The sequence below is a fragment of the Magnolia sinica genome, chromosome 7, assembly GCF_029962835.1.
Source record: "Magnolia sinica isolate HGM2019 chromosome 7, MsV1, whole genome shotgun sequence".
Lineage (NCBI taxonomy): Eukaryota > Viridiplantae > Streptophyta > Magnoliopsida > Magnoliales > Magnoliaceae > Magnolia > Magnolia sinica.
In genome coordinates this window covers 29,759,675-29,786,571 of record NC_080579.1, presented here as the reverse complement: position 1 = coordinate 29,786,571, position 26,897 = coordinate 29,759,675, and the positions used below count along the sequence as shown (strand labels likewise).

At 37.9% G+C, this 26,897-nt stretch overlaps 1 protein-coding gene across 1 annotated transcript in view; it reads left to right on the top strand.

Moving 5' to 3' along the window:
• Positions 1-26,897, top strand: part of LOC131251260 (ferredoxin-dependent glutamate synthase, chloroplastic-like) — a 175,449-nt gene that overhangs the window by 30,704 nt on the left and 117,848 nt on the right. Inside the window, exons 6-8 of the mRNA XM_058251878.1 lie at positions 412-482; positions 9,297-9,393; positions 23,114-23,206. Coding sequence (XP_058107861.1) covers positions 412-482; positions 9,297-9,393; positions 23,114-23,206 — 261 coding nt within the window. The remainder of the gene's footprint in view (positions 1-411; positions 483-9,296; positions 9,394-23,113; positions 23,207-26,897) is intronic.

Here is a 26,897-nt window from a genome sequence, read left to right as displayed (position 1 = left end):
TGCTTTTTAATTGTGGCTTTGCAAAAATTCTATGATTGGCTTCCTACCTGATGTCAATCTTCCTTTACCCAGGCTAGGATCCAAGAATTATGAGTGTGGATTACCTCCAGATTCGGGTAATTGTATAGAGGCTCCAGATTCATTTATCCAAAATATCTGGAGGTAATCTGTATCCATAATTTTTGGGTTTTGCTCTCTCTCTCTCTCTCTCTCTCTCTCTCTCTCTCTCTCTCTCTCTGCTCTTTTTTTTTTTTCATTATATATCAGTTTCTTCCACTTACTTATGGCAACTTTTTGAAGTTAATGATTTTCTTAACTGCATTTGTATATTCATGCCATTTTTTAAAACCCAGTGTTTAAGCTGCATCATATGTTGCATGGCCGGTTGCTTACTTATTTCTTTTCTACTAGGCTGTTGATTTCTATGACTATTACAAGGGGCAAATGGAGGCTTGGGATGGACCTGCCTTACTGTTATTCAGGTATTACTTTCAAAGGGAATTTTATAGTTTTCGAAACCAAATCTTGTTGATGTAACAGTGTTTGAGTCTGTTTGTTTTGTGAATTTTTAGTTGGAATAGGACATACATTAATGCTGATGCTGTTTTACGTACACTTATATAACTATATATAAGTGATGCTGATGCTTTACATACACTTATATAACTATATATACATGTGTATCTATCTATCTATCATCTATCAAGCATATATCCAATAGGCCTTACCATGCACTGCTTGTGATTTCAAAGAAGCACTATACATGGTTTTCATGGACTGCTTGTGATTTCAAAGTAGCACTTTCGTTAGTTGATGGATGGTTATAACAAAGTGACGAGCATTCAAAGGTTTGGCATAATCCTGTCGGTGTGATGTTTTTTTTTCATGGCCTGCCGGTAGTGTGCAAAATGAGTGGATAGTCTGGATCAATTATTTGTTGCAGATGTGTCATTTATGAGGTGTTTGGGAATGTTGAATACCTTGGAATCATACTGTATTTCCAAAGAAATATAATTTTCCCCCATTTGCGAAAAAGAAGGTCAGAGATTGTTTGTCTCCAAGGTTTTACTAAAAAAATCATTGGATGTCTCTCAAAAAAGCTGTTAAATGTTGATTTCCAAGGTCAAATGGGATACTCTCACTGTTTGACACTGTTGACTTTTTAGCATTTCTGTGGAAAAGTGCACACCGAACCAAGCAACAAAATTCTGTTTGGATCCATATTTTTCCATTTCCTGAGAATTCCATGTTGGTTTTCTAGTGTCCATGTACATGTTTTAGGTTTCCTCCAGCGTTGGGATGTTATTCATAGGCCTTTCAAAAGGTAAGGCTGGCCTGTTCGAAGTCTGCACTGGCTTCCTTGGTTGGGGTTGAGCTCATCTTTCAAGTTGAGCTTGGGTTGATCTATCAAGCCTGAGGGCCGGGCTCGGGCTCAAAGATCTTCCCCATTTCTCAATCAATCAGGCTTAGGCCAGAAAATCACACCGGTTTCTAATAGACTGGGCGCATGCCGTTTGGATAATAAGTCGGTTTGCTTAAGCTACTTATGCCTCAAGTAGCTTATCTTGGTTTCTACTTATCCAACAGATAAGTATCTTTGGTAAAACAATATACTTGTCAATAAAAAGTAGAAAAGTTTTTTTGGTTTTCAACATCATATAATTAATTTTAAAATCTCTTCCATTAATCTCTTTCTCCATTTTTTCTCTTTTCTTTCAATTTTTTTGAAATACGTTCCATTAAAATCTCCTCCAATTTTTATTTATTCATGTGGTGTCTGCCTTTAATATCCACCATCCATCATGTGAGGCCAACCTTTGTTGTATACTGTTGACCTTAGCTCAGTCTTCAATGTGAACCGTCCATCGTGTGAGTCTTGCCGTCAATATGAACAATCCACCTTGTAAGGCCCACCTTCAATGTGGCCTATCCATCATGCAGTGCCACCTTGGATGTGGGCCGTCCATTATGTTGGACATTAAATGTGGATTGTCTATCATGTGGGGCCCAACTTCGAAGTGGGCCTCCATCATGCAGGGCCTACCTTTAATGTAGGCCATTCATCATAAGGGGCCAACCTTTGATGGGGTCCATCCATTATGTGGGGCCCACCTTGATGTGGGTCATCCATCATGTGGGGCCCACCATACATGCTAATCGTCCATCATGTAGGGCCTAGCTTCAATGTTCACCGCCATCATGTGGAGCTCACCTTTGATGTGGACCGTCCATCGTGTGGGTCTAACTTCAGAGTGGGATGTCCATCATGCAGGGCCTAGCTTGGAGTGGGTCATTCATTAATTAGGGGCTGACCTTTGATGTCGACCATCCATTATGTGGGGCCCACCTTAATGTCGGATCATCATGTGGGGCCCACCTTCAATGTCCACTGCCCATCATGTGGAGCCCACCTTTGACGTGGACCCACCCATTGTGCGTGCCCCATCTTCATAGTGGATCATACATCAATCAAGACCACTTTGGATGTGGGCCATTCATTATTAGGGGTTGACCTTTGAAGTGGACCATCCATCGTGTGGGCCCCACGTTCAATGTGTACTTTTCATCATGTAGGACCGCCTTTGATATGGATCATCCATTACGTGGAGAGATGAGAAATAGAAAGATAAGAGATGGAAAGAGTAAAAAAGTAAAAAGTTAAAAAGAAAAATTCTTTACTTACAGTTATAAAGATAATAAGCTGCTTTCACAGAGGTGGTGACCAAACTAACTTTTATTAAAAAAGTAGCTTATTTGTTGCCAAAAGTAAATAAAGAAAAGCTACTTATGGGGGTGTATCAAACAGGCCTATAGAGACTTTGAATTTCCTAAACTCTACATGCGTGAACCTTACGGACTGTTGGATAACAAGGATTACACAAACCATGGTTTTAAGATTCTTTTGTGATTTTTGTCCATGTCCACCTCCAAACCATAAATATATGTTATTGAAGTCCTTAGGATGATTTAGAAGCTTCCATTGTCATCAAATTGAGAAAAAGCCAAATTTTGGGCCAAAGGTGGTTTTCAAGAATTTTTTTAAATTCCGAAACCAAGGTGAATCTTCTGTTTTCTGCACTTTTTTGGTTAGAAATTGTTGTCTAGATATAAATTTATATATTTCATGTTGTAATCATGAATTTATTATTGTTTTTAAAGAGATGGGAGTAAAAAATACGTGAAAAACTTATTTTATATCTTATTTTAATGACTCAGTTATTTTCAAGGGGTTTTCTTCATTAAGCTCTCCAAAAAAGAGATCCAAGGGGCTTCCTTCTATAATCCCATGGATTTATTAATTTAATAAAAGCAATTTGTTAATAATTGTTCACAAGTAACCTACATGGGGTTTGGGCGAACGACAAGCGTCGTGGGTGTACTCTCCACAGACGTGAGTTCGATTCCCCTCCTCGGGATTACCTGATGCACGTGGTTTGCGGGTGAATGCGTGCATCCGTAGGGAATAGTCTCGCCTCAAAATGGGGCGGGGACACCCTGACATCATTAAAAAAAATTGTTCACGAGTATAGTTGAGAGAGAAATAGAGAAGGGTTGGAATAGCCCCTCACACCCCTAGACTCTATTTTATTTTTAGGGCTTCATATAAAAGAAAAAGTACAAAAATACCTCTCCATACTTTAGTTATTATATAAACAAGGTCCATGGGCGTAAACTCTATTTTAACACATATTTTAGTTTAATAATAATGGGAAACCACACATGAGATCATCATGGTCCAGCAACACTCCCCCTCAAATTGGAGAAGTATCATGAATGCCAACTTGACAAAGAGATGATCCAAATGAGTGCGACCAAGAGCCTTAGTGAACACATTCACCAATTAATCTTGAGACTTAATGAACGGCATAAAAATTTCCTTGCAACTTTCTCTTTGATGTAGTGACAACCAACTTCGATGTGCTTGGTTCTCTCATGATAAATTGTATTGTTGGCGATAAGAGAGGCAACTTGATTATCCCAATATAGCCTCATGGGAACATTAATCCTGAATCTCAACTCACACAATCTTTAACCAAACAAGTTCACATATAGCATGAGCCATTGCCCTTTACTCTGCCTCTGCGCTTGAACAAGCCACGACCACTACACTTTGCTTCTTACTTCTCCATGTAACCAGGTTACCTCCTACAAAGATACAATAACCTATAGTAGATTGCTTGTTAGATGGAGAACCAGCCTAGCCTGCATCTGATTACCCTTTTACTTGAACACCGCCATTATGCTTATATAGAATACCATGGCTAGGAGCTCTCTTCAAGTACTTGAGTATATGAAACACAACTTCCATACAAGGAATACTGGGAGCTTGCGTAAACCGACTAATCACACTTCAAGAAAAGTGTATTGGGTTGAATGATTGTTAAGTAGATTAGCTTTCTAAGAAGTTGCCGATATCTTCCTCAATCATCAATCAATTCTCCCTGATCAACACTAAGCCTTTAATTTGGGTCCATAGGTATTTTGACTGGCTTGGCTCCCAGAAAGACTTCTCTTGGCCAATAAATTCATCAAATATTTTCGTTGTGAAAATTTAATGCCCACTTTAGATCTTTCTACCTCAATACCCAAGATATATCGAAGATGTCCCAAGTCCTTTGTATGTAAGTGTTGCTGTAAAATTCTCTTTAACTTGTCAATACCTGTACCGTCACACTTAGTGACTATGATATCATCCACATACACAACTAGCATAATGACACCTACCTCACTTCATCTTACAAAGATAGAGTCATCGGATTGGCTATGTTTCATGTGATATTCAAACACCGATTTACCAAATTTGTTAAACCAAGCCTGATGCAGGACACATGATTTAATGGTAGCATGCAATATGGAGATTATAAAAGAGTCCATAAAGTAATTCAATTAACAAAAGATACCAACCCACCAAGTAATTAAGAGTAAACAATAGGTAATAAAATTTGATTTAACCTAAATCACATTCCCGCATGCTAAGAAATCACATAAATCAATTAAAACTAGGCCCGATGGAAGGATATAACTTCCAATTTAGCATAGACACGTTTCACACTCAAGGACAGATTTGTAGATTTTATGATTAGGGTTAAGAAGGGGAAAATCTGAAATTTGAAAAATTAAGGTTCATGGGAATTGAGGATTTTGGAATTAGGGTTTTTAGAAATTGGGAAAAATAGGAAATTTGGGATCTAGGGTTTAGGGTAAGGTTATGGATGGGGAATCAAGGGGTTTTTATGGGGGAAGTAAGAAGAAATCAAAGGATTGAGCGGTTGTCCATACGGTCAGAGGGGCTCGCACGTGTGGGTCATTGGCTAGGGTTCTTGGGTCCTTAATGGTTGATTTCAGTTAGGGTTGAAGTTGGATGATGAAAAGTTGAAGAAAAAGATGATTTGGATGGTCTTTGATATGAAGGGAATAAGAGAGATGAAGTCTTTGGGAAAAGACCTCTTTTGGATAGAAATGAAGAGAGAAGGAAGATGATAGATGGAAGCCTCGCACCCCCGTTGAATGGAGAATGGAATCACACTACATCCAAGTTCTAAATCACATGGAGTATTCTTCAAATCACAAGAAGAAGAGAAAACACAAAGCCTTTTTTTTTTGGGCGGCCCACCCCCCCTCAAAATCATGGCATTAGGGCTTTACAGACCCATCTTTCTCTTTTATAGTCTCAGAAAAGACCTTTTACAAAAAGACACTCTCGGATAAGATTTTCAACATAAAGACACTTAATAAATTAAAAGTTGTTCCTAACTCCCTAATCTCAACACAAATATAAGTTACATTGAAAATAACGAAGCATGTAAACAATCTAAACAACTAAACTATTTCGTGGCCCATGAGGGTCCACGATCAAGATGTCTGATGATGATCCAACGGTTCGATCATTGTGTCCACCCGATCCAACGGTTTGATGTGTCCATCAAGCTCCTATATGCAGCCCATATACATCTTCCCAGTGTGGGTTCTTCAAAGATGCATGAATATGCACGTGAGGTCTTCAACGTGGCTAGGAATGTGAATTGGGCCAAGTGGGCCCTACGTAATGGTCGTCTAGCCATAAGGAGATTGGCTCGACCCTCCTCTGGTATGGTGTTTGGATGTCCTCATCAAAGCCCTTGGAGATTATTTTTGGCAATAAATCGATTTCTCAAGATGAGCCCTATGTAATGGTCGTCTAGCCATAAGGAGATTGGCTCGACCCTCATCTGGTATGGTGTTTGGATGTCTTCATCAAAGCCCTTGGAGATTATTTTTGGCAATAAATCGATTTCTCAAGATGATAGACTTTGTCTAACCCCCCCGAGCAACAAAGCCGAGCGGTTTCTCTAGGAAGATCCTCATAAAGAAATACATTCGTCACATCAAGTTGGTATAAGAGCCAATCCAAATTTGCGGCAACAAAAATAACAATCACACATAGTTAAGCTTTACAACAGGAGAATTGTCTCTAAATAGTTAACTCCTAGGGTTTGAGAGTAGCCTTCCGCTTTCAATCAAACTTTTAACCGATCAACTGAATCATCAGGGTTATACTTCATTGTCTACACTCATGGATACCCAAGCGCATGCTTTCCAATAGGTAATTGAACTAGAGTTTATGTTTGATTCTGATGGAGAGCAGCTATCTCTTTTTTTGTGGCTCATTTCCATCCATCATGACTTAGAGCTTCTTGGAAAGGATAAGGAACAAATAAATGACCAGAACAAAACAAATTTTTGAAAGGAAGAAGATCAACCAACAAAAGAAACAAATTGAGAGATAGGATGTTGAGTGCAAGAACATGTAACTTTATGAAGGTCAATTGCCAAAATCACATTCATTTGATGCTAAAGATGAAGATTCAGGAGGATGATGATCTTGTGGTTAAGTGGTAGGATTGGTGGGAGACACGATGGTGTGAAGTTCATTATCACGCATGAAACATCTGGAGTAGACCTGCAATGCAAAGGTGGAGCTAAATGTTGTACAAGCATTTCACTCATTGAATGTTCTATGTAACTTTATGAAGGCCAATTGCTAAATCACATTCATTTGATGCTAAAGATGAAGATTCAGGAGGATGATGATCTTCTGGTGAAGTGGTAGGATTGGTGGGAGACACGATGGTATGAAGTTCATTATCACGCATGAAACATCTGGGGTAGACCTGCAATGCAAAGGTGGAGCTAAACGTTGTACAAGCATTTCACTCATTGAATGTTCTATGTCCGCAGGAATCTCTCCAAAATGCAAGGACTTGCCACCTTAAGAAGAATAAGGAGTACGTTCAAAGAGTATGACATCAATTGATAGTCTAGTTTTTTAAATAGCTACTCTACGTAGCATGTAGCTTACACTACGTAGCGTAGTGTAGACTTAATGCTATGTAGCTCATGAAAATAGCTTAAGTTGCATGTAGCCTACAGTACATAGCTTATGCTACACGCTACATAACTTACACTAGAAACTACTTTTCACTAAAACAAAAATCAATTTGTTTTTTTTTAAAGCTTTGTCACATTTCTATATTTTTCAATAAAAATTACTTTAATCTTTTCAATGACTTAGTAAAATCAATTAATTTAACAATATTAAATCAATTTTTTTGCTCTTTCTTCATCTTTATAGTTAATCTTTGCCCATTTTTTTAAAAATCATTATATATTGTGTTTGGTTATACTAGATATCATGAAATTTCATTATTAGTCTGTCTAATTTGGTGCAAAATATCATGAATTTCATGATATTTGATGCAACCAAGCACAACCTTAATTAAAAATCTAGAAATAGAATGTAGCTTAGCTACATGCTATCTAGCTTACGCGTTATGCTTCAGAGAGTTAAACACTATGCTGCACGCTATTCGCTATTTAAAACACTGGCTGATACATAACGTTTTCCATAGGTTATATTGTAGCATTATATCCTCATTGGGTATGTAAGTATCCAATGAAGATGCACTTGATGGCCTTCGGTTCAAACTTGTCAAGAACCTGATTTAATTGATGCATGAAACACACACAACCAAACACTTTAGGAGGAACAAAAAATGTGGGAATACCAGCACATAAAACAGAAAAAGGGAATTTACATCTAAGATGTATGAACGCTTTCAATTTATTAAATGGCATGCAGTTAAGACTATATAACTCCAAAACATTTTTGAAACCTTCATATTCAATAAGAAAGCTCTAGCAACCTGACGTAAATGTCAATTCTCATGTTCAACTATACCATTTTGTTGTGGCATGTGCACACGAGGTTTGATGAATAATGCCATGAGATGAGAGAGATGAGTTAAATTTATGAGACATATACTCCCCATCATTATATGAACGTAGAATATAAACATATGCATTGAATTGTGTTTGCACTTACCTATGAAATTCTTTAAAGCAAGAAAATACTTTTAGAGTGATCTTTCATGAAATATAATCATGTCATGTGAGAATAATTGTCCACAAAAAAATATGGTACTTGAAATAAAAAAATAGTAGTATGAACTGGACACCAAACATTGGAATGTACTAAAGAGAAAAGACTATCATTCCTTTTGTTCACACAAGGTGGAAACAAGACTTTGTGATGCTTGCTTAACTTGCATGCTTCACGCTCTAACTTAGACATATACCGAAAAAAATTAAAAGGACTCTTTGAACTACTCAATGATGGATGACCAAGCCTGTAATGTCAATAACGAGGCGAAATATCTGTCAGCGGTGCAGCTCCACTTATTCCATTGTTGAGATAGTAAAGACCATTCGCTCTATGTCCTCCACCAATTATCCTAACTAAATTCTGCTATAACTTGAATATTAGTCTTCTAATATAAATGGGCCTTTCTCACTTAATGGGAGAAGTTGCTGATTTCATCTTTTAGTTTCATTTGTTTGTGCCAATTAAAGGGTTAAAATTGCCCAAACAATGTGATCCCTGGCCATGGCCCATTAACTATTGGAGATAGAAGAAAATTGACAGTTTCAATCCTGTTCATATGCCAGGTGTTCATAATGACATGGAGGCATGTAAAATGCAGTGCCTCTAGGGCACAAAATTCATTCACTATCATCATAGCTTCTAACCTTCACCTGAATATATCATAATATAACCATATATTTGTATCCTGTTGTAGTTCAAAACAGTTCCCCCAACTTTCACAATTTCAGCTATGTAGTTTGTTAACAAACCATCTGAGACTTCATATAATTTGGTTAGGTAGAGAGTTTCCTTTTTTACTGGTTCAAATACACAACTGATTCCTCTGGTTTCTCCACCGTTATTTAATATTTAACTTCTCATTTACTTTGCATAGTGATGGACAAACTGTTGGAGCTTGCCTTGATCGTAATGGTCTTCGTCCAGCTCGGTATTGGCGGACAAAGGACAATTTTGTCTATGTTGCATCTGAGGTATGTTCATCATCTTCTTTCATCTTAGGTGCATAACTGATCGATTGTTATTTTCTAATTTTAAATTACTGTTATTGTTATTTTTTCACGTTCTCGTTGTTTTGATTCATTTTGGTACTAAAATTTTTCTAACCGAATTTGATCAATGTTACTGTTAAGTAGTTACTTTCATGTGCTTCTGTTAAGTCTGCCAAGAGGATCTTCCTTTCTTTTCTTGTGTTTGGCCCACATACATTTGGTAGCATACTAGCATCCTTCTGAGAGTTTCAGACCTTCCAGCCTCTACTTGACCAAGAGTTGTATTTGCCTTTATTGCACTTAAGCAATCAGCTTTGCCTGATCCTTTATTGCACTTAAGCCTCTACTTGACTAAGATTTGTATTTGCCTTTATTGCACCCTTGGGATACATACACATCGGTTATTGCATGGGATATATCGGTTGTATCGCGTAATGTATCTCTGTTGTTGGGAAACATGGGGAAACATTGGAAAATTGGTTGAATTTTTTTAATGAAACTTCAAGGATTGTTAAAAAAGACATCAATACACACTTAGAAATCAAAACATCACAAAATATCTGTGCACATAATAGATTTCCTTTGTATGTAATCCTAATCTACGTGTTCCCTGACTGAACCGATGCAAGTATATTCAAATGATTTATAAATGTAAAAAGACATGTATGGAAATAAAAGCAATACATTCAAATGCAAAAGAAGTGGAAAACTAAAAATATACTTGTGAATAATGTGTGTGGCTGGGGCTCAAACCTACATAGAGCTGTGCGGTGGCTCAAAATCTTTATCTTCATCTCGATGGGACTGGGCATGGTATTTCGCAAACCGACAATACTATACCCAGTTTATAGTAAAATGATACTAGTGAAGATACTCTCTAATATAACTTTGGTACTCGTTCTACTTGATTTGAGAAAATTTGGAAATTTTTTGAATTTTCCCATATTTTCCACAAATCAACACATTACCCCTGAATCTCAAAATTAGAGTGTATGTTATGATGATTTCATCAAACACTCTCGAATACTTTGAAATGTGCGCCAATTGACCTCTGATTAAAGTGGAATTTATTTATTTTTAACATTTTTAATTTAAAATATTTTTTTATTCTGAAAAATTCCTAAATTATGAAGAATCATTAGATTAGGTTACATGTTTGATTTTTGTTTGGAAACAAATTGCAACCAATTTGCAAGAAATTGGAAAATTTCTAGTTTTCTGCATCTCAGCCAAGGTGTCCCGTATCGGTATCGGTTGGCGTAACGGTGTCCTCTAAAACGGATACGGATACGGGGGCGTAACGGTGATACGGGGGCGTAACGGCCCGTAACGGTGCAAATTTTTTTTTTTTTTGCCAAAAAAATATGAAAAAATATGGATTAAATCCAGAATATTCTAAGCATTCCAAATATGCATTCATTTATAAATTGGAACATGTTTATGGTGGTGTAACAGTCCACTCTTTGGTGAGAAGTTGTATCGGACTGTCTGATGAATTTATGAACCAGATAACCTGAATTTGACTACAAAATTCACATATTTACTTTTCTAACTATCTACTATCAATGATAGATATATTAGAATGAATGTAAAATGAAAATACCTTACATTAGGTGTTTGTTATTTTTGAGGAATTTCTCGAACATACCTGTCCAGTGTGGTGCACGTGACTGTGATAGTGTGATTCCTGTCTATGACCTGTCATCCTCAAGTCAAGAATATTAAAAAATAATAATTAGTAGTGTCTGATATACTCCCCTGCAACTTGATTAAGGATTACTTGATTGGTTGTCAGGGGAGCTATTTTAAATACAAGTTCGGCAGTGTCAAGTGTGTGCATGGCTTCTTGCAATAATACTGTTGTGAGCTGTCTGCTGTAAATACTTACCTTAACACAAATATATACTCACAATCACAAGTCACCATCAAAATGAAAATTTGCTTTTTTGTGGTTGCTCAACCTCCACATCATCGTCATCGTCACCATCGGGCTGAGGCTGTCCAATAGGTGTAGGTGCTGCATATCCATAATATCCAGTGCCAGAAGGAAATACTAGATCAACGAAACTAGAGGATGACTGATCCTGACTAGGCAACGACTCTGACCCGGAGTAAGGATATCCACCAGTGCTCGTCGAATAGCCATACTGGTGCCCATACTCAGGCTGTTGAGAATCTTGAGATTGAGAGTGTGTCTGCTGTGATGAGTAACTTGGATTTGGATCTGGATATCTATAATCATATGGATATTGATCGGGAGGGTTACTCCAACATGAATGTGATGGAACAGGCTCAGTATAACCATCATAATTCAATTCATCATAAGAATATCCATCATAATAACCAAGACCATAAGCCTGCTGATGTTCCGAACCTCCCGGACCCGGTGCACCACTAGATGTACCCACCTCCTGCTGGCTGTATCGTGACTTGGTACACTCATAAGTCCGACCTTGTGTACCAACTCGTCGATGTTCATCGACATCGTGATCTGTAGACGGCTGTATAGGGCGCTGAGCAACACCAGAAGTGCCAGCACCAGGGGCAGGGGGTCATCGTCATCATCCGACACGGTCACGCTACCACTGCTCGTACTCTTTTGTTGATCTTGAGCTGTATCCGTACGTGGCATAAATGCTGCCCCTCTTACTGGGTCCAACACATCTGCACGACTCTCTTGTTGGGCTCTACGTATTTCTGGGTCATCAATCTTCAATTTTTCACTATCCTCTTCTATTTCCAACCAAGGTAGAAGTGGGTCATCCTCATCATAAATATTGTCCAAGTTTATTGGACAGTAGTCTCCGTCATCAGCAGCTGTAATGCTCTTATGATGTCGTCGCATTCTTAGTTTTATATTGTAGTCCATGAAGACAAGTCTATCTAATGTTATAGTCTGCAATCTATTCCTATTCTTTGAATGAATGAGCGCAAAACAACTCCAATTCCTTTCGCAGCTAGAGGAAGATGTTGTCTGGCTCAAAACTTTTACTGCAATTTTTTGGAGAGCCTTCGTACTCTCTCCGAAATTAATCCACCATTCGGCCGGTTGCAATCTAGATACTGCATGCTGTGCAAGAGCATCTCCAAAGCTACCAAGGCGATTTCCAAATGTATCTAATTCATTTAATGCCTTTATTTGCAGATCTAAGTCAGGCTCTAATCTCTTTATCACATTTTTTAGCTCGACACGAGCTTCATCATCCGCAACAAATGATTGGGCATATCTATACCTAGGATTTAGGTAGTAACCTGCTGCATGAAGATCGTGATGGAGTTGTTTTTTCCATCTCTTGTCGATCATCTTCCAATCAGTCTCCTAACTTCTACAATCACGTTGAATTGCAAACTTTGCCTTATCCATGGCATCATATAGGAAGCCCATGGTAGGTGCTTCATCGGATTCAACAAGATGGAGTACCCTCATTAGTGGCTCCATCACCTTTAGGATCGCCTTGACCTTCTTCCAATATTTGTTGTCCCGTATGGTGTTCGCAACTTCGACCGGTGTCCCTGATGTCTTCTTCCCATGTTTTGTGTTGAGCCATTCTCGGGAAGCGAACATCTCACTCAACTCTTCCCTATGCTGGAATAAACTCTCTAATGCTATAAAGTTTGTTGCGAATCTAGTTGCCGCAGGCCTCAACAACTCTCGTCCTTTCGTGAACTTTCTCATTATTGCAACTACTTGATTATGGTTGTAAATAAACGTCGTCACTTCCTTTGCCCTTTCGACCATTTCCTTAACATTCTTCTTCTTTCCAATATCTTCCAATATAAGATCAATACAATGGGCAGCACATGGTGACCAAAAAAGATGTTTTCTCTTATCCATCAACATATGTCCTGCAAGCTTATATGTTGCTTCATTATCTGTCACAATCTGCACTATATTCTCCTCTCCAATCTCGTCCACAACTTTATCCATTAGTCCATTAATATAAGTAGAATTTTTTGTTGCCTCTGAGGCATCAATTGACTTGTGGTATATAGTTCCTAAGTGGCAGTATACCATGAAGTTGATCATGCTGCATCTGGTTGGGCCAGTCCAACCATCACACATGATTGTGCATCCTCTGGCTTGCCATACAGGTTTAAAGGTAGCCACGTATGCTTTCACATCCGTATACTCTGCATCTGTCCATTTCCCCCTAATCTCTTTAGCCGTGGGAGCTTTTATTCCTTCACCTGCTTCTGCTGCTGCATCAATTACCACCTGCCAATATGGAGAATTGGCTGCGTTAGGAGGTATGTTGGGATGTATAAATAACTTTGCTGCTGCTCTACCTAATTTCTCAACGGAAGTTCTACTCCACATTTGTTTTATCTTCTTTTGTTTAGTTGATTCTTTCCTAAATAGGATTGGATCAATAGAGGGTCTCCCAGGCTCATTTACTTCTTCATCCAAACGCATAGGGGCATCACGTGAAGATGTTTGTCGTCGGCTCCCAAACATACGTCGTAACCCACCAAACCTACCTCCCCCCCCCCCCGTATCACGCACTGACCCATGCGTGCCAAACATGCGGCGACGTTCTTCCTCTTCACGAGTTAGACGCAAACTCTCTCTCCTAGCTACAGTAAATTCTCGATCTGAATCTTCGTTAGAATCAATAATATCTTCATCACGAATGCCCATATATTCAGGACCAAACACTTCCTGTCGAGCTGCATCCAAAATATCATCTTTCTTCTTTTGTACAGCAGCACGTTTACCTTTCGACTCATCCAGACTAGCTTGCATTAAAAGCATTATCTCTTTCGGTACTCTACTACATGGTGCAACTTGACCCTTTTGATGTGCCAAATGTTGTTTGAGACGGGTAATTCCACCAGTCACTAGTCTATCACAATACTTGTACTTCATTTGGTGCCTAGTACCACCAACCCTCTCACAATGTTGCCATCCCATATCTTCACTTACTTGTTGTTGGCCAGACCCAGACATTTCTTTAGGTTTAGGTAGACACTAGATAATTAGATATGAGTATGAGTGTATGACCTATGTTAATAAAGATGATTTTATATTCTAACTAAACCCTAAGAAGCTCCAAGGCAAAACCTATCTAATATAAGCAAATAAAAACATAAAGTCACTAATTTGAAAATAGAAAAAAATTATAAAATGACACCCCAAATCTGTAAAATACACATTAACATGTTCTACTATGATTAACACATCACATGGCATGATTAAAACAGTAAAACAATCGTTAAAAAATTATTTTTCGAATTTAAAAAAAAAACGGCCATAATTAATGCGTAAATAGAAAAAAATATTAAAAAATTATAAAATGGCACCCCAAATCTGTAAAATGCACATTAACATATTCTACTATGATTAACACATCATATGGCATGATTAAAACAACAATACAACCATTAAAAATTGATTTTTCGAATTAAAAAAAAATGGCCAAAATTCATGCGTAAATAGAAAAAAATATTTAAAAAATATAAAATGGCACCCCAAATTTGTAAAATGCATATTAACATGTTCTACTATGATTAACACATCATATGGCATGATTAAAACAGCAAAACAATCATTAAAAATTGATTTTTTGAATTAAAAAAAAAAGGGGCAAAATTCATGCGTAAATAGAAAAAAATATTTAAAAATAAAAAATGGCACTCCAAATCCGTAAAATGCACATTAACATGTTCTACTATGATGAACACATCATATGGCATGATTAAAACAGCAAAACAATCATTAAAAATTGATTTTTTGAATTTTAAAAAAAAGGGCAAAATTCATGCGTAAATAGAAAAAAATATTTAAAAAATATAAAATGGCACCCCAAATCTGTAAAATGCACATTAATATGTTCTACTATGATTAACACATCATATGGCATGATTAAAACAGCAAAACAATCATTAAAAATTGATTTTTTGAATTTTAAAAAAAAGGGGCAAAATTCATGCGTAAATAGAAAAAAATATTTAAAAAATATAAAATGGCACCCCAAATCTGTAAAATGCACATTAACATGTTCTAATATGATTAACACATCATATGGCATGTTTAAAACAACAAAACAACCATTGAAAATTGATTTTTCGAATTTAAAAAAAGGGTCAAAATTCATGCATAAATAGAAAAAAATATTAAAAAAATATTAAATGGCACCCCAAATCTGTAAAATGCATATTAACATGTTCTACTATGATTAACACATCATATGATTTGATTAAAACAGCAAAACATATTAAAAAAAGTATAAATACCTATTTTTGACAAATTTCTGAAAAATAGACCGCCAAGCTTTGATTCAACAAAATCCGCAATATAATGTGTTTTTTCCTCAAATATCCAGCCAAGGTTGCTCGAAATTAGTAGTAGAAGGAGTGAAAAACAGTTTGGAAGCAAGAAGTTTCAAAAAAACAACAAAAACGGAACTTAAATTGCAAAAAAAAAAAAACCGTTTTTTGACCGTTATGGCTAGCCGTTACGGGCCAGTAACGGGCCCGTATCGGCCGATATGGGCACAAAAAATCGTAACGGCCGATACGGCCCTGAAACGGGTAACGATTCCCACCGTTACCGTTACGTATCGGCCGATACGTAACTGATTTGGCATACCTTGATCTCAGCCCATCTCCTTTAAATTTGGAATTTTTTTTTTAGATTTTTTTTTTTTTTTTTTTTTTTTGCAAATCAACGCATTTCCCCCAAATCCTAAAATTAGAGTGTATGTGATGATGATTTCATCAAACACTCTTGAATACTGTGAAATGTGGGCTAATTGACCTTTGATCAAAGTAGAATTAATATATATATATATATATATATATATATATATATATATATATATATATATATATATATATATAAACATTTCTAATTAAAAATATTCTTTTATGAAAATCCCTAAATTACCATGAATCATTAGATTAGGTTACATGTTTGATTTTGTATTTGGACACAGATTGCAACCAATTTGCAAGAAATTAGAAAATTTAGAGTTTTCTCAGTTTTCTGCTTCTCGGCCCATCTCCTCTAAATCTCAAAATCGAAGCTCCAAATTCATGATTTTTCATGCAAAACACGAAGAATCAGGGATTTGTAAATATTTGACATTTATGTAACATGAGTTATAGAAAAAGGGATCGAAAATGCTTATTGGATCGAACAATCGGTATGTATTGGTACTACCTGTGCATTTCGTATCGCACAGGTGGAATACAAGATATATCATAGGATATATTGGCCGATATTGTCGATACTGAAAACATTGGGTGACACAACTAGTGGTTGAAAGGGGTGCTACATAAACATCATGGTGGGATGGCTCTCATGGATGCTAATTGTGCACTATTCCCATGGGAAAATCTCTCTGCACATACATACATACATACATCTCTCTCTCTCTCTCTCTCTCTCTCTCTCTCTCTCTCTCTCTCTCTTGTGTGCGCACTTTAAAGGCATATGGGGATTTTACATTTCCTATCTTATTAGGTGATGGTTCTAATGGGTATTGTGGACTTCATTATGTGTTCACTTGATTTGATGTTCACCCCTTTGGCTTGTTTGATCCCTACTAGGAATAGGTCGCCAACCTGGTAGGTCAACTTGGGTGAGTCCATGCAGCTTGGTCACCAACTAGGTGACTGGGTCAAGATGTGCTTGGGTTGCAATTGACTTGGGATGACTCGGATGATTTCCAAATGCGAATCTGTTGACTCAACTGAATCGTTGGGAATCAGGTAAGTTGAAACTGAAGTGTTGCGGCAAGAAGATCTAAACACTAGGGTCACCAATGCTTGGATCCCTCATAGGTGTGCCACAATCATGTGAGGCTACATCTACAAGGATAGGTATCATGAATGAATGTGCTTATCGAAAGAAAAAGAATGTACCTGAACAACAAGCTCCTCCTCATCCTCTCTCTCTCTCTCTCTCTCTCTCTCTCTCTCTCTCTTGCATTCTCTCTCTTATAAGCTTCTGATCAGTGTGATGTTTGTTGCTGTCACTCTTAGTCCTCATGCTTGGCTTGCTCCTTCCTGTGCTATATTGATGTATTAGTTTTGCTTAAATGGTGTTGACTCATCATCATCACACGTGGCAATGATGTATAACTATCCAGACCATCCAAATTATGGTTCCCTTGTGGATTGATCGTATTTCTAGAATTACATTGATAAAGCAAACCTAAGCATCTGATTAATGGCTACTGAATATGATGAATAACTATCCAGACCATCCAAATTATGGTTCCCATGTGGATAGATCATATTTCTAGAATTACATTGATCAAGCAAACCTAACCATCTGATTAATGGCTACCGAATAAATAGTTAAAAATAAAATAATGAGTGGTTCAAGTTCAAAAGGAAAAATTAGATGGTCAGTATTAACTTAGCAGAATTTTTGGTCATGCTCCATCGATAGTTGGTTCAGCAGTTCAAATGGCCTGGATTCCCATACAACTATGCCATGAGTATGTTTGAAGAGCCACCACTATTTTCTAAATGATGAAAAACTAACATAGGAGCCTGGCCCACATTTTATTTGGGGAGATGATGTGGAAGAGCTGGGAGAACTAGAGTATGGTGGCGCCATCTATCTCTAGTATCGTTGCAGGGTGAAAAGTCAATCTAGGTGTACCATCTAGTGGATCTCATTGTGAATAGCCTATATTTCAAAACTTTTACCAATACGATGATCTTATCACTCACCTTTCTTCAATTTTTTGCGTGCGTATGTCTCTCTCTCTCTCTTATATATATATATATATATATATATATATATATATATATATATATATATATATATATATATATATATGGGAAAAGGTACTATGCGCTCGACCTCACGATAAGTTCCCGTGAAGTCGAGCTGTGTGGGCCCCACCGTGATGCGTGTCGACCATCAACACCGTGCATTTGATGGGTCCCCTCTAAATTATGGGATATCCCAAAAATCAGCCGTATACGGAACTCAGGTGGGCCATACCATCTAAAATCATGTGAAGACACCGTTAAAACATATAAAAGCACTTGGTGGGGCCCACTTGAGTTTTGAATGCTGCTGAAACTTGGTCTGAACCCTCATGCAAGTGGGACACACATAATGGATGGGCTGGATTTGCAAACCACATCTCGGTGGGCCCAAAAAATGATTATGAATGTTTTGATGGTGCACGGCCCCTCCCCACTTCTGTATGTGGTGTGGCCCACACAAGTCACGGATTGACTTGATTTTTGAGACCTAGGCCCAAGATGGAATGGTGCATCTGACTGATGGGGTAGATGTTCGAAACGCATCACTGTGAGGCCCACACAGCTCGACCTCATGGGACAGACTCGTGAGGTCGAGCGCATAGTACCTTTTCCCTATATATATATATATATATATAGATAGATAGATAGATAGATAGATAGATGAGAAGGTCTCAAGTCCAAAGAAGGTCTCAAGTCCAACTGGTTGGACTACAAGTTATAGTCCACCCAGCCAATAACTTCCAACCTTAAATATGTGTCTGACATCCAACCTGTCCAATGCATTGGCCTTATGATGAGGATCACCTTGCAAAAATAAAAAATAAAAATTATCTACTCATCAAGTGCACCACACTTCTTTTTTGTTATTTATTAATAGCTAGAAATTGTTTTATATGGTGTGGCCCACCTGATAAGTAGACATGGATGATTTTTGCATTAGATAATCCTCATGGTGGGGTATCCTATTGGAAGGGTTAGATGTCACATGCACTTAATAGGTTATGTACACACAAACAAGCGCGTGCATGTGGTGGAATGCTCACTTGCGCACCTGCTTACGTGAGCACCCATGCGCACCTTTGCTCACGTGTCATGGCCACAAAATCTAAACAATCCATGTGATGCGGCACCCTTTGAAACTCTATGGGCCCAATTTTCAGCCTGATCCAAAACTCTAGTGTCCCATAGCAAAGAGAAATGCAAATCAAGGGAGGAAACTGTTTCCTTTTGCCATGGACCACCAGAGTTTTGTATCGGGCTGAAAGTTAGGCATGTGAGGTTTCAAGGGGTACCACATCACGTTTACTGTTCAGATTTTGTGCCTAAGACACGTGTGCAAAGGTGGGAACGGGTGCTCACATAAGAAGGTGCGCAGGTGAGTATTCCTCTCTCTCTCTCTCTCTCTCTCTCTCTCTCTATATATATATATATATATATATATATGAATGAGTTGAGAGTTGACCCAACCCATGGATTGGTGGAGTCTGAATCTGGGTTTGGGTACTAGACTCCTTTGTTTGCTTTTAGGTTTGACAATCGTTTCCAACTCAGACCTTTGTTTTCCACCTTGTTTGATCAAGCATGGTGTGAAACGAAGTGGTAACAGATTCAGGTGCAGGAGTGGGATCGGGGAAACACCTGTTTGAAAATGTTATTAAGTAAGCCTAGGAGGCAGGAGCGGGAGTGCGAGTTCAAAGTGTGTTTTGAAGTGGGAGCAACGCCTCGTTTGAGTGGTTTTGTTTTCCTTGAAGTTGAGGCATCTCTAATCCTCTTTTTTATGCTGCCCAACTTGACTCCCTCCTTGTCTGCTGCCTTCGTGGTGCAACTAACCTGGCACATCTGCCTATTGCATTGCTTTTCATCTGCGTTTTCTACCTCTGTGTAGCTATAGCCTCCTCCCCATGCCCTCTTCACAGTTTCTCCAAAAACTTCTACACCTGGAGAAGCCGTCCAACTTTCCCTTAGATGTTGGTTTCTTCATCTGACCTGGAACTGTTGCTAAGTGTAATCACTCCTGCATCCTTGTCATTGAATGATAACCTGCCAAAACGTTCTGTTGTATGTAGATAATCTTGGTGTTATTACTGATTGAGTCCTAAAAAAAAAAAGAAACCCTCAATGTATTGCTGTAAATAGTTTAAAAGCTGTAGTCCTTTCCTCATGCTCCCCCTTTATACCTATTCAGGCTTGCTGTATTTTGGAAGCTAATGCTTTCAGGACATTAAACCTAACCTATAACCACTTAAGGGCATCTTAAAATCTACTTAACATTCTAAGACTTCATAAAAGTAAGATAACCTTAACTTTTTGGAGTTGTTTCAAGAAATTCTTTTACATGGCCAGAGTGGTTAAGAAGGTAGAGGCATCAATGGCCATTGGCTCACCCTCAAAGTTTCTTCTTTTCAATTAATAAAAAAAAAGAAGTGAAGTACATAAATTTAGAAAAATTAAGACAAATGTGAAATTATAAATTAATTTTGCATAATAATTGAAGCATGAACTGTGTATATGCTTTAATATTTCATATGATTGTATACTATATGCAGTTATGAGTCAATGCAGCAGTACATTTCTTTTGGAATAATTGATATCCAAGATTTTTAATGGATGAATGTGGAGCAGTTAGCGACTTAGACAAAACAAAATGTTATGTAAGCTTTACAGTAGTAAAAACTAGGATTTCATCCCTCACAAAAGGCAAGAGGACAGGATGATGAGAGATCTTTCTAACAGAGTTGCATAAATCCTAAGACATATCTTATTCAACCTACTACCCCTAAGTAATGTTTTCTAAGTGGTAGTTATTTGTGAGTAACAGAGGATTTAAAAAAACAGAAAAGAAAAAGAAAATCATGGCTGCAAAAACGAAGTGCAGATGATGAGTCAGCAAAAAGTGACCCTTGCATCACTCCTTAAGCAAGGGAATTAGTAGGTTTGAAGTGTATTAGGCTGTACACCTACCAGGGGTTGAGCGTGTACTTTATATGTGCGCAGGTGAGTGTGTGTATATGCATGTGTACTATATTCGTGTGTGCGTTTATGTGTGCCTGAATTTATAGTCATAAGCTTTTCAGCCAGCAAGCCAGGGCTTTGGAGCAGCCTATTGGTAAAACGTGCTAATGCGTAAGCTTTGAAACGTATGAGCATGCCAGCTCGCACGGCTTTTCAGCTACCTAACGTATGCGCGCGCTAGCATGCAATGGATTTTCAGCCAGCAACATCTAAGGTGGATGCATCAAGTGCATTACATCTTCAGGTGTATGCTTTGGGACATTTTTGGAGATTTTCACCTCAAGCCTTGGGACGTATCAACCTCCCACACTTATTAAAACATTGAAGTGGCCTACACAATATCACTTATCCTATAAGCTTCCTGCACACTTAGGTCGCTTTTGAGAAACCATCAGCTGCAGATTATTTAGTTGGAAGGGATTTTAGTTCAGCTACTACTGTGTTTGAGTCAACGTATGCAATGGCAAGGCAAGGTTCTATAATTTTAATGGTCGGTATCCCATTGATGGAAAAAAGGGATACGGACACACACATTATCCATTCTCAATGAAGCAAGGTATAAAGAACCAACCAAAGCCTAGGCTTCCTAGAGGGCACCCTAGGTAAAACTTCTTGCAAGGGCAACCCTAGAAGCCCATTATGCACACAACAACATCCCAAAACCTCTGTTAAAGTCCCTTGATATACATTGATATACCATCCTCTAATGGCTCGAGCTTTTAGATCAAGTGGTTATTTGACATGTTGTTAAATCACCACTTGATCTAAAAGCTCAAGCCATTAGAGGATGGTATATCAATGTATATCTAGGGACTTTAACACTCCCCTGCATGTGCTGGGTGGAGCTCCGTATGGGAACATATTGAGCAAGGGTGGAGGAACTCTCACACCATAAACAGGTCGGGCTTGATTTCCTGGTCCCCTGTGGGGGGAATCTATTACGGAAGCATATTTGCTGCTCCCGTGATTCAAACACTTGACCTTCTACTCTGATACCATGTCAACTAACCACTTGCTCTAAAAGATTGAGCCAGAATGAGGATGGTGTATCAATGTATATCAAGGGACTTTAACAACCTCCAAATTCAGGAACTGCTCTTTTTATTTATTTTTTATTTTTTATTTTATTTTAATTCACAAGTTGTAAAGCTCGACTCTGTTCTTCTTACAACTTTATTATACACAAAGCTAAATGAAACAATTTCTCATCCCCACCATCAAAAGTGTAGGAACTAATGAACTTTTACAACCAACTACAAACGTTATAAAATACCAAACATACCCGTAAAGCTTAAAACAATACTTAATATCCATCCTAATTTTTCGTTACAATGTGTGTATAATAATCATTGTAGAAATGAACATCTAGTGCAAAGTTATGTATGCCTCTTGAAGGAAGCTATTGTGGGTGCGTATGGGACATGAGAATTGAGGATATCTTTTCCCAAGCATTCTTTTTTAATTGCTTCTATTGGATCTTTATTTATTATTTATTATTTATTATTATTATTATTATTTTTAATCTTTGGCTCATCTAATACTATATCAGTCTTCTGATTCTTGGTCTTAAAAGTTTATGAAATTGGATTGCATCATCATCTTTTAAATGCAATACTCTTCTCTAAGATTCTGGAAACAAGACGCATACGATGTGATAAGCTAATTTATGTTTGTTTAAAACTGATCAGATAGTTGTGGACAGCTGAATATATCAAAGCTGGATATTTCTGTCGAACAGTTTTGTTTCATGCTATTTGTCAACACTTATAGTTAATTTAGTGGTTATTTCTTAACCTCTAGTCCTTTCTAAAAGATTGTTGATCACTCTTCGGATACTTGTTTTCTATATCTGTGGTTAGTGCCAATGGGCTTGCTGATGCTTGTTTTTATGGTAGGAAATCTTGCATCCATATATATATATATATATATAAATTAATTATGCCCTTTTGTTTATGTGTAGGTTGGTGTTCTACCGATGGATGAAACAAAAGTCATTGCGAAGGGTCGTCTAGGTCCAGGAATGATGATAACTGTCAATTTACAGAGTGGTCAGGTTTGTGGTCTGAATATCATGTTGGATTTCCCTAATCCTTTGTAACATTGTATATTGTTGTTTGTTTTGAAAACAATGGTTTAGGACAACGTTTCCAGTATCCAGTGTTCGAAATATCGGTATCGCACAATGTATCGCACCCTTGGGATACAGATACGTATCGGTTATCGCATGGGATATATCGTTTGTATCGCATAATTTATCGCATTTTTTGGAAAACATTGGGAAAATGTTTGAATTTTTCAATGAAACTTCAGGGATGGTTAAAAAAGACTTTAATACACACTTTTAAATCATAACATCTCAAAAAAAAAAGTACTGACAATAGGTTTCCTTTGTATAGGGTCATAAGCCATACGCTGTCTGATTGAACTAAGTCAACTATATTCAAATATAATGTATTACACAAATATCAGCTTGATTGAAAACTTTTATTGCCCTCACAAAGTTTTTAATGGTAGGAGTTCAATCCCCATTGTTTTGTGTGGTGGGGTCCACTTGAGCTTTGGATTTGACCTATTATCTGTCTTATGACCTAAACTAATCTTTCCAAATGGATTTACAAAATGGATATTCAATACATACATTTATGTGGGCCCACCTTTGATGATATGTTATATATCCACTACGTTCATTCATTTTTACGGATCCTTTCAGAACGTTTTTCCAAACATTAAGTAAAATCTCAGGTGGACCACACCACATGAAACATTGATTATTGAATGTTCACCATTAAAAATATATCAAGGCCTACTTTAAGTAGATCCTTAATGTTTATTTGTCATCCAAATCGTTGATAAGGTCAATCAAAACTGAATGAAAGAAATATACAAAGATTAGTGTAAATCAAAACTTTTGTGGCCTATAAAATACTTTTAACTGTCATTCACTAGTTTTTCTGGTGTGGTCCACCCGAGATCTCGATCTGCTTAATTTTTCATATAATGTCTTTAAATTATATGAAAAGACAGATGGACGGCTTGGATAAAAAATATACCGGACCCCATAGAGCCCATTACACACGCTTGTCCATCTGTGCGCATCAATTAAAAAACTACCCAGATTGCGTCCTACATTAGTCCGTCTCCAGTTGAGAACGGGTAGCACCTTTGATTGGCCACTGTGATGTATGGGTCTTATCCACACCGTCCATCTGTTTTTTTTTTTTTTTTTTTTTTTTTGTATCATTTTAGGGTATACGCCCAAAAATCAGGAAGATCCAAGGCTCAAGTGGACCACACCACAGGAAGCAGTGGTGATAATGACTCTCATCGTTGAAACTTTTCAAGGGCCTACCATGATGTTTATTTTCCATCCAACCTATTCATAAAGTTACGTAGACCTAGATGAAGAGAAAACACAAATATCAGCTCCATCCAAAACTTCTGTGGCCCCCAAAAAGTTTTCAATGGCAAGAGTTTAATCCCCATTTTGTACTCCACTTGAGCCTTGGATCTGCCTATTTTTGGATTTATATCCTATAATGATACGAAAAAAATGGATGGACGGTGTGGATAAGACCCATACATCACGTGGCCACTCACGGAAGCGGATTAGCTGGTGTACCACACACCAGCTATATAGTTGCCATGGGTACGTGTCGTGCGAAGACGAGTGCTGACACTCCTCGAGCTTCGAATTGTACGATCGGTTCAAAGGAGATCAAAATTACATGGCTTATAATGATGTATTTATTATATCCACACCGTTAATCCATTTGGCGAGATCATATTAGAGGATGAGCCAAAAAATGAATCATATCCAAAGCTCAAATGGACCACACCACATATAGCAGCTGTGATAATGATTTTCACCGTTAAAACATTTGTAGGGCCCACTATGACGTTTATTTTCCATCCAATATGTTCATAAGGTCACAAAGACTTGGATTAAGAGGGAAAACAAATATCATATTGATCCAAAACTTCTGTGACCCCAAAAGGTTTTCAATGGTAGACGTTCAATCTCCCACTGCATTTTTTAGTGTGGTCCACTTGTTCTTTAGATCTGTCTTATTTTTCCGCTCAAGACTTACGACATGCTCGCCAAATAGATGGACGGTTTGGATACAACGTATACCTCATAATGGGACCCATAGAACTTGCTAATGTCAGTACAATAGCTATATAGCTGGTTTGTGGTGCACCACCAGCTAATTCGCTTCCACCACTCAAAACGCTGCTCGTTCCCACCTTTCGAAGAAGATGGCGTCCTCAAAAAAGGCTTCCAAAGCCATTCTCGCTGCAACAGGAATAGGGTTCCAGTCATCTCGGAACCCTGAGTGGCCCCACGGTTCCAATCACTCAATCTTCTTTCCCAGGTACCGAAATCTCCTCTTAAGAAAGATTTCCACCCAACCCCCCCCCCCCCCCCCCCTTTTTTTTTCCTGATTTTCCGGTAAATTTGCGGATATAACACGACAGTATCCGCTAATATCGGTGATTTTGCAAAGAAATCATGCGATATTGTGCGATATATCGCACGATAAAAAGAATTTTGGTTTTTTTTTTTTTTTTTTTTTTTTAAATTTCCAGGGGTATCGGATGAGTTTCGTTTCGCTGTGTAGCGATAACGATAATATCGGCCGATAGTATCGATATTTCGAACACTGCCAGTATCCATAGTAAGTGTGTTTACCTTATCGATATCGCACCCTTGGTATATAGATACATATCAATTATTGCATTTGCATAGGATATATTGTTTGTATCGGATTATTTTGGGAAACATGGGGAAACATTGGGAAATTTATCGAATTTTGAAATGAAACCTTAGGGATTGTTAAAAATGACCTTAATACACACTTGTAAATCATAACATCACAAAAAAGTGCATAATAGTTTTCCTTTGTATAAGGTCCTAAGCTATGTCTGACTGAACTGATGCAACCATATTCAAAGTGAATTCATAACAGTTATAAATGTAAGAAGACATTTCTGGAAACACAACTAATAAATTCAAAACCATTTATGGAAACACAACCAATAAATTCAAAACCAAAAGAAGAGGTAAAAATTTAGAAATATACCTGTGACTGATGTGTTCGACTGTGGCCACATAGAGCTGCGCGGTGGCTCGTAATCATCTTCTCCATCTCGATGGGGTTGGGAATAATATTGCTGCTCCACAAATTGATAGTTAATGCCCATGTCATGGTAGAATGGTACCAGTGAAGATACTCTCTGACATAACGTTGGTACTCGTCCTCTCCAAACTAAACTAGTATGCCTATCCGTGGATACTTCGTAATCATCAGAGTTTGTGGTTGACATGGATTTGGAATGGGCACATATGTAGCTCCTAAGTATCCATACTGCTGCCCATATCCCAGCTGCTGATATCTCTGCTCGTACGAAGAAGTGAACTCTTGACCGTAGTCGAAAAATGATGTGCCATTACTTTTGGAGTCACTCGCCGCATATCCACCGGGTCCGTATCCATAATTATATTGTGGCATAGACCTCGAGCTACTCTTCGTGTATGTGATCCATATCCATACTGTGGCACAGAACTTGAGCTACCCTTCCGTGACTGTGATCCAGATTTACAATGTCATGCCCCAGACTCGGTGACCGGACTCACAAGAAACTTGATAGCCGGTTTTGGTCGCAACAGCCTCCGTAGTACCCCATTCTCGGCTCCTGAGGCAGGTTCCGATCCTAGAATCCTACAAGGAGTATTTTTATAATCA